This window comes from Geotrypetes seraphini, chromosome 16 (genome assembly GCF_902459505.1).
Source record: "Geotrypetes seraphini chromosome 16, aGeoSer1.1, whole genome shotgun sequence".
Lineage (NCBI taxonomy): Eukaryota > Metazoa > Chordata > Amphibia > Gymnophiona > Dermophiidae > Geotrypetes > Geotrypetes seraphini.
The window spans coordinates 47,877,604-47,886,936 of NC_047099.1; the positions used below are offsets into that span (position 1 = coordinate 47,877,604).

The following is a 9,333-nucleotide window of genomic DNA, read 5'->3' on the forward strand; positions in this document are numbered from 1 at the left end:
CTTAACAATATGTACTTCTTAATATCTTAACAATTCTTATGTAATCTGCCTTGAACTGCAAGGTAAAGGCGGAATAGAAATCACTAATTTAATGTAATATAATGCTACCCTCCTCCTGACTGAGTGCATCCCAAGATTTTGCATGATGTACAGTTGTTCCGTTATTTGGGAGGATTCTCTAGAAACCACAGTGTCTTGGCCTAGCCAGTTGAGTGATTTTTATTGATCATATGCTTTTGAGGTGGTTTAAGTCTTTGTACGTTGCATCTTTGCAGGGACTTGCTGGCCCAAGAGGTGATCCTGGTTCTCCTGGACCTCCTGGTCCTCCTGTAAGTATCGCAGGTCAACTGGTTGATCCCATCACTAGGGTGAACAATTTTTAAAGATGTCTATTGAGGTACAAAAGCCAAGATTGAAACTCTCCCTCCTGGAATATGACCGCCTCCTGGGGTGCCCATAATTTTAGAAGTGTTAAAAAGAGGTGCTCCTATGAGCTAAATAAAGCTAATATTTTTGTCAGAACTTAACCAATTAGGCCATGGTTAATAATAAGTTTTAACCAGATTGGCTAGTATGAAGATTGCAGTCTTAGCTCTCATGAATGGTCAACTAACTTTTAACCCTCAGTCTAATAGCAGTTCCAAGACCAGCTAGATTTGGAGCAATGGAAAGCAATTGGTCAGATTTAGCTACTGTGGAGAGAAATTTTCCTCCCTGAGGGATCTAACACATTTATTTGCACATTAGCTGGCCTGCTCCTTCTGAAATTTCACCCCTCTGATCTCTTTGGAAGGTGTAGTATCTTATAACCTATTGGTGAGAATCTTGCAACACTTGTCTGTTTTCCACCTTGCAGGGCTCTCCAGCCAAGGTGGTTGAATCACAGCCTCTGGATCAACCCCGGAAGAGGAGAAGGAAATCTGATTTGGAGCTGGAGCAGGCAGACCAAGCACCAGACTATGGGATGGAAGAAGTCTATGGTAGTCTTGAGTCCCTCAAGATGGAGGTAGAACAGCTGAGGTCACCAGTGGGAACTCAAGAGAGTCCAGCTCGAACCTGCAAAGAACTCCAAATGTGCCACCCAGACTATGAAGATGGTGAGGGGGTGGGGGTGGGAGATGTTTCCAAGCATTGCACTAAGCCTTGTATCATGGGGATCTTGTGGTAGTCCTGAGGAGAGGGCCCAGTGTTTGGCAGGCAACTGAAGAATTATCCCTGCGCAAGAGCCATGGAGACTAGCAGAGGCTACATCTCCTGGTACAACTGGCTCATGGGTCTGAAAATCGGCAAACATTTCAGTAGGAAATGAGAGGTTTCTGTCTGTGGCCTTAGTGGCTGGCATCAGTGACACATGAACTGGTCTGTCCATTGGAAAAGGCATGTAGGAGGTGAGGATGAATGGGTGAGGGACCCAGAACACTGAGAGAAGTGGTCAAGTGTCACAGACTCACACAATTTGGCCATAGATCTGCTATTAACCACAGCTTCACTCTCTGCTGCCATCATGTTTCTATGTTTCTATGCACGTAGGATCTCTTAGAGAGGGAAGAGATAATGGTTATTGCAGATGGGCCATTTGGCCTTTATCTGCCATCATGTGTCTATGATGGGACTCCATGACTTAGTGTCCTATCAAAAAGTATTTTATACCCCAGAACTGAGGAATGTGGCAGAACCATGATCTGTTTTTTACCATCAAGTTTGTATGAGTGCTCCCTCCCCCCCTCCCCCCCCAATCTAAGGCCTTTCCCTTGTTTTTCTCTCCTACATAGGGAATTACTGGATTGATCCAAACCAGGGATGTGCCAGAGATTCTTTTAAGGTTTTCTGCAATTTCACAGCTGGGGGAGAGACCTGTCTGCACCCAGATAAGAAATTTGAATCAGTAAGTCAAGAGGAGTTCCAAGGCTTTCCACCCTTGCACTGCCATACAAAATTGAGCTCAACTTAACTCTATTGTACAATCTGGGGGGAGTGAATTCAGAAGTGTAAATTTGTCCCGGTTCCTTTATCGACTCTTCTGTCACTCTCTCTCTGTGCCTTGGTACTGATTCTCTCTGTGTGATCTCAGCGTGGATCACTTTCTCTCATCAAGTTGGGAAACGTTGGATAGGGCTTGAGTTTGAAGACTTTCTCAGGCTTAGACAGAATCTGTTCATTCATTGAGGGTCACACCTTTGCTGTCTTTGCCTGGAAGGACCCTAATGGGGAAACTCCCTTCACAGAGGTAAATTGGGAGGAAGCAGGCCTGAGCGAGACATCTCAGCTTAGTCCCCAGACCTGGAAAATGAGCATGTGCACCAAGGTTCATTGACCAGTGTCTCCTCATTCCTAGGTAAAGCTCGCAGCTTGGTCAAAGGATCGTCCCGGAGAGTGGTACAGCACCTTCAAACGAGGCCGAAAGGTGAAGATCCAGGGAACATAATCTTAGCAGGCTGAGAGCTTAGTATGGAGGGGGGGGGGAATTCACCCCCAAGGACCTATACTCTACACAGCTATGATGCAAAGCAATAGGCATCACATGGATGGGGGTGGGGGGATGCTATGGAACCATGTCTGTCTGTCAGCAAAATAACTGGCAAAACCCCCCCCGGGAATATCTGAGATGAGATCCAGAATCAGAAACACAGAGTATTTTGACCCTCTCTCGAGTTCTCTCCATCTGGGGAGGCAGTGAGCAACTGATGAATGTTGATTCCTCCTCCCCACCCCCCCTCCTTAGCCATGTGATCCAATATAAGAAAGGGAGGAAGATAGATTGAGGGGGGGAGACACCCCTGAAGAAACCCCTCTCGCAGTACACACCCAACACAGGGAAAGCCCATCTCAAAATTCACATCACACACTAGCAATCGACGCCCCTATTCAAACAGCACAGGCATCCTCTGAACGCCTCATAGCCAGGAAAACACATCTAAGACTTATCGCTGTTCCTTTCAGAGTATATGTCTCCTGCGTGTTTGAATTTAGCTCAGAATGTGTAATGGTAAGTGAGCAAATTTGGATACAGCTTAAGTTTCACTCTAGGTCATACTTTTTTTGGGGGGGAGTGGGATGGGGAGCACTTTTGGAAGCGTGTGCATAACTGCCTCCCATAAGAACCAGAATCCCTCACTCCCACAGGGACAAACTTATATAATGGCATCATCTAAACTACTTACCCACCACTCCCCTCTCACCCAATACAGTCACGACTGGTAAATCCGTACTAAAGTATGTCAGGCACTCAATATGGAATGAAGGAATCCCATCAATCATTCCCAAAACTGCCTCTCTGCATGCTTTCCATGCTTGCCTTTTCCCCTCCCATTTGGTTTTTAATGGGCGAGACTTTGAAACAGCCAACAGGGCTGCCCACCTTAGCTATGGTAGGCTTCCAGGAGATTTTGATAGTTGACCCGCCATACCTCTGCAAGTCAACTGGAAGGGTAGGGTGGGGCTCAGGCATAATTTCCCTTTTCCTTCTTCTTAATTATACTCCTTAGCAGTCATTGAGATGAAGGTTGTGCAGATATATCTGTAGGCTTCCACTCAGGGAGGCTCCAGATTGTGGTACAACAGGGAGAGACTGGAAATAAGATACTGTGCTCAGATGCAATGGAACGAAGCTTCCTTTCATGCTCTAATCTGCATCTCTCTCCCCTCCTCCTCCCCCCCCCCCCCAATTTCTTTCTTTCTCTTCTTCTAAAGTTCTCCTACGTGGACGCAGATGGGCTCCCGGTACACATTGTCCAGATGACCTTCTTGAGACTGCTCAGTGCCGTTGCCCGGCAGAACTTCACCTATCACTGCCAGAACTCAGTTGCCTGGCGTGATGCCACCACTGGGAGCTACAGGCGTGCCCTCAAGTTCTTGGGGGCCAACGATGAGGAGCTGACCCATCGCAGGACACTATACCTCGATAGCCTCTACGATGGCTGTGAGGTAAGTCTCCAGCTATTTAGAAGCATCTCTACACATTCCTCTCTTCTGTCTTTTTTGGGAGAAGACCATCCAGAGAGTACCTAGGCTATATACATGATAAATGGAGCATGACTTGAATTCCTCTCGCAAGAATTCCTTCCCTATACCCACTCCCTAGTAGAGGTCAATGGCCAGTGGCTCAATGGGTAATGATCATTTTGGAAGGTTCCTGGTTCAATTCCTAATGTATTTTAATTTCTTAAGCCTGAAAGCTATCAAAGCTGTGTTTATTCAGGTACTGAGGGTATTTTTCTGCTCCCAAAAACCCCCTTGGGAACCTCTAAACCCTCCTCATAAACTCCTGCTCCCAAAACTCTCCACAAGAGCCCCAAATCCATCCTCAGGAACTCCTGCTCCCAAATCTGTTCTCAGGAACTTCTGTTCCTCACAGACCTTATGGGCTATCTGCAGTGCATGTGACTGAGAGGTGGTTGCTCATATGAAAGAACCAAGTTCATATCAAAAAGATATAAAGAGGATGGGGTCGGTCCAGAGGGCTGCTACAAAACTGGTTAGTGGCCTTGGTCATAAATCTTATGGGGACAGACCTAGAGACCTTAATATGTATACTCTGGAAGAGCGAGGGCATATGATAGAGATATTTAAATATCTCTGTGGTGTTAATTTACAGGAGGAGAGTCTTTTTCAAATGAAGGAAAACTCTGGAAGGAGAGGGCATAGGATGAAGTTGAGGATAGGCTCAGGAGTAATCTAAGGAAATACTTCTTCACAGAAAGGGTAGTAGATGCGTGGAATAGTCTCCTGGTGGAGGTGGTAGAGAAGAAGACTGTGTTTCTGTATTTAAGATAGCCTAGCGTGGGACGGGCATGTGAGATCTCTTGGGGAGGAGATAGTGGATTCTGTGAATGGGCCATTTGGCCTTTATTTGTCATCATGTTTCTATACAAACTTCTACCCTTAGTCTTTACTGAGGATGTTCTGAGATCATGGCTGATGATGGGGGAGGGTATAGTCCAGGACAGCTTCATGCGTCTGCTGTATGGCAGGGCCAAATCCAGGCCTGACCTAGCCTGTCGTAGGGAGCGCAGTCATCCAGCCACAATGAGAAACTATGCCCCATATTAACTAAAAATTATTTCTAAGATCCTACCCTACGCCCCCATCTCCAGCATAGCCTCTGTGTCCATTTGCAGAACTGCTATGGAGAAACAGATGGATGCAGAGCCAGGCTGATATCTCATGGACCCTGGGGACAGGATCTCCAGCACTCCCCTCCCACTCACAGAGAAGAGGGATGGGGGCAAAAGATCATGCTGGGGCTTACTGGGGCTGGAGATCAGCACAGCTGCTGATGTGAGAAACCTGCTGTGATGCACTTTATGGGAAATTTGGCACTGTATAAATGTCCCGTCAATGAAATCTTCACCCTAAATTCTTCCTACTGTATGTCTTTTCTTTCACCCCTCCCAGCTACGAAAAGGCAACGAAAGGACCATCCTGGAAATTGTCTCCTACAAGGTGGAGCAGCTCCCATTCAAGGACATTGCTGTTGCTGACTTCGGAGAGCCCGGCCAAAAGTTTGGATTTGAACTGGGTCCTGTTTGCTTCAACGGCTGAATGCTGTGATAGGGACCGAAAAGGTGGGGTGGACACTGGAGTAAAAAAAAGCAAAAGACAGACAAAAAACAGACTTGCAAATATCTTTTTTTAAAAACTTAGCACTAAGAAAATGACCAAAAAAAAGAAACGGTTTTCCCACGCAGCAGTGACCAAGTCTTATGTTTTCCTATATGTACCTAACCATTGGGATTTTGTGGTGTGTGTCTGTTTTGTTTTTTTAAATTTTTAATTAATTTTTAATATGCAAAGCATTTGGAGGGTCTAGAAGACCTTGAATAACATTCCTCAAAGGTTCAGCTACTGTGCGTGTCACGAGGTGGAAGAGAGGTAGGGATGGGTGGGGATAAAATCCACTGATCCCAAGGGTTTGGGAGGTCGAAGATGACTCTCGGGCAGTAGGAGAGCTATGAGGCCCAGTGTCTTATAAAAGAACTGGTTTGGACTTGTGAACGGAGTGAACTTGTACCACTGTGACTCCTGAAAGCTGCCTGGGGAAGCCTAATGACTGATGGGAGATTTGGACTTCACTGGCTCTGTTCTTGCCCAGGAATCACAGCAGAATATGTTTGCGAGACTTTTGTGACCTTGTGAAAAAGTGAGTCAGAATTTTGGAAACGTGAAAACCCTGGGCATGGAAATTCTTCGTTCATCTGATGCACCAGCCGACCCATTCTAATGATGAAAAGGGCACAGCCACTCTGTGTCCATCCTCATGACATACTGGGTTCTATAGGTTTGACAGACTGCCTTACAAGAGCTAGCAGTTGAAAGGTCTGGAGGAAGTTTGGGCTGGAGTCAGAAAGAGCTCCCCCGGTAAAGCCACTCTCCCCCCTTCTGCCTCATATGAGGAGAGGGCCCGAAGAGTGGCAGATGGCTTCCAAAAGCGACTGAATGTCATGGTCTTGCCACTGGTGCCTCCTGCACCATTGAAAATACAGGAAGGTGCTGTGGAGGGGAGGGATATGTTCATGTTGAAATCTTGTTGAAAATAATGAAGTCGGTTTTTCAGTGACAGCAGTGCCTGTAGTCATTTAAACACCGGCAGCGACTCCGAAATAAATTCCTTTCTGCTTGTAACTGGCGTCACCGAGTAGCCACCTGTTCTGTGGTGACTTTCACAGGCTAAACGGCATTACAAAGCTTAATTTCTGTGGGTGTTCAGCTCCAGCACCTCCCTTCTTGACACCCATCAGGGAAGAGGAGGTGGGTCTGAAGCAGAACAGGGACAAGTTTCTGTATTTCCTAAATCCACCGCTGCAGATGCTTCTGTCCCTGGTCTGTTCAACCCTCCCTGGCTTCACAGCTCCATTATTTGGGGGCTAATTTAAGGCCCCTCTATATACATGGCTACAGGTCTGTACAATCCTGGTTCATCCTCACTCTGCCCTTCACTATACCAATTGTGTGGATAAATGTATTCTCAACCAGCCAACGTAGGGGTAATTCTCAAAAGCTCCCCAAAATCGGGCTTCCAGTGTGTGCACTTAGGCCCAGATTCTCTCACCGGTACCTAAGCTCATTAAAAAAATGTTTTAAAAACACCATTTAAACACAGTTTTTAACTGAGTATTTAATGTGAAGAAATTTGATCATGCATCAGAATATTATTGGAGTTTACAATGGTAGAACAGATCAAGTCATTTCTATACCGCATAACTGATAACTTTGATGCGATTTACAAAATTTAACAAATAATACCATCTAAAGAAAACTGATGAATTTGCAAACAAATGTGTCTCGAAAATGATTGTAAGACATGGGACTCAATAACAAAGGTTTCAGTTCCTTGTCCCAGAGAGCCACCTGATAAGAAAGCAAAGATTGGTGGTATTTTGCCTAACGACCGCCTTTGACAGATGGAAAAGTAAAAAGGCTGTGTGAACTGCGTGAATGCTTGGATTGAGTAAAGGAAAATAATTCAGATAGGTAAGTGGGCGCCATGCCGAAGAGGACTTTGTAACAAAGGCAACCAAATTTAAATTTGAGCCTCCACAGTTGCAAATTGAAGCAAGGATATTATTCAAGTTTGGATGTGTTTGCTCTAAGGCGTTGCATGGTTTGGTGCCTACCTATGTCATTGATCACTCCGCATTAGGAACTAGTCTTGCTGCATAAAAACGGGACCTGTGCAGAACAGCTTGAGTTGGTGGTAAAATAGTCCACGTCGATAACTTAGTGTGAAGAGTTTCAGTCTCTGGTCACCAGAGCTACTATTGCTGATGTCATAATGCCTCATTCCACCAATAAGAGCCAACCTCATCAGTGATGTCACAATGGCTGATTGTCCTGTACTTGGCTCACTTTTATTACATAGAGCAGTGATGTCACTTTCCAGAGCCATTTCTTTTTTCTTTAAGGAAGGAGAGAAGTTATCCATGTGGGCTATTGTTAAACCCATTAACTAGTCTCATTGCATAAACATGGGACCTGCGCCGAAACGGCTTTATACCTCTATTTTTTTAAAGAGTTCACCTAATTTCTCGCACACAGTGGTGCGAAGGGGGTAGTAAAGTGGGTGGAGGAGGGACGTGTAAGGGTAATACTTGTGCGCACTTGATAGAATAATTGCATTCAGGTGCCCAACTGCCGCATTTATGGCAGCCGTAGGCAGGGCGTCATGCCTGACGTTTGGAAACTGAAGATTTACGCTATAACAGATTTGGCCCAACGCCTGCCGTTATATAATACAAGCTTAGGGCCTAGTTTTTTGGGTGTCTTGCTTTTAGTGACCGATATTGAATCCACGCCTAAGCGCAAAATGAGGGCGCGCAAGATTCTAGAATGGAAGGGTCTCTCTACTGGTTGAAGGAAGTTGTACAGCTTACTGGCTGCTGGTAAACCTCTGAATTTTTTTTAAAGCTGGTCTGCATTTGATTTCCGAAAAATGTGTCCACCGACTCGTGTCTGGCCCAGCTTCTGCTTCTCAGGCTGTGAGGGCTCCGCGGGCTCCCTTTACCCTCTCCTCCCCCATGATTTAGTCCCAGCAACCCTACTGACCAGTCTTGAAGAGTGCGGCTGTAGCAACTGGACACAGGAGAATGTAGGGGAGAGGGGGAAGGGCCCTAAGGAGCAGTGGACGGGGAGGGAAATGATCCCTCTTTCAAAACATCAACCAACCATAGGTAAATGATGCTTCTATCCCCTTTATCCCCCACCCTGTCCTGTCCCTAAATACTGTATATGGACTGGAATCACAGGCAATGGAATCAGCCTCATCCTGGTCTCCCTGGGCATTGTCCAGTCACCATTGCCGCCAGTTTGAGAGAGAATGGTTGTGTTCACGAGGGTTTAGGAGCAGTGGAGGTTTGGGGGGGGTTCCTACTATGGTGATATTCATTGGGGAAATCCTGAAAACCCGACTGGATTCTGGCCCTCGAGGACCGGAGTTGCCCACCCCACGTCTAAACCATTTCCCCACCATTTCTAACACTGAATGATAAAACACAAGATGCTCTACAGCAGGGGTGTTAAAGTCCCTCCTTGAGGGCCACAATCCAGTCAGGTTTTCAGGATTTCCCCAATGAATATGTATTTAGATCTCATGTATATTCATTGGGGAAATCTTGAAAACCCGACTGGATTCCGGCCCTCGAGGACTGGAGTTGCCCACCCCTGGTTTAGACAAAGGGCCACTTTCAAAGTCATTTCTAGGTTAAACTGGACTGCTTTAAAACCAATAGGAGGAAATTTTTTTTCACTCGGAGAATAGTTAAGCTCTGGAACGCGTTGCCAGAGGTTTTGGTAAAAGCAAATAGCGTAGCTGATTTTAAGAAAGGTTTGGACAAATTC

The 9,333-nt window shown here is 45.9% G+C and overlaps 1 protein-coding gene across 4 annotated transcripts in view; it reads left to right on the forward strand.

Annotated features, from left to right (window-relative positions):
* Positions 1-8,973, forward strand: part of COL5A3 (collagen type V alpha 3 chain) — a 93,719-nt gene extending 84,746 nt beyond the window's left edge. For 3 of the 4 annotated variants that reach the window (XM_033924511.1, XM_033924512.1, XM_033924513.1), the window contains 6 exons: positions 276-329; positions 857-1,097; positions 1,773-1,885; positions 2,336-2,404; positions 3,691-3,924; positions 5,395-8,973. In XM_033924511.1, the coding sequence (XP_033780402.1) occupies positions 276-329; positions 857-1,097; positions 1,773-1,885; positions 2,336-2,404; positions 3,691-3,924; positions 5,395-5,541 (858 nt within the window). In that variant the 3' untranslated portion in view covers positions 5,542-8,973. The remainder of the gene's footprint in view (positions 1-275; positions 330-856; positions 1,098-1,772; positions 1,886-2,335; positions 2,405-3,690; positions 3,925-5,394) is intronic. The other variant, XM_033924514.1, reaches the window with a different exon arrangement.
* Positions 8,974-9,333: the final 360 nt, after the last annotated feature.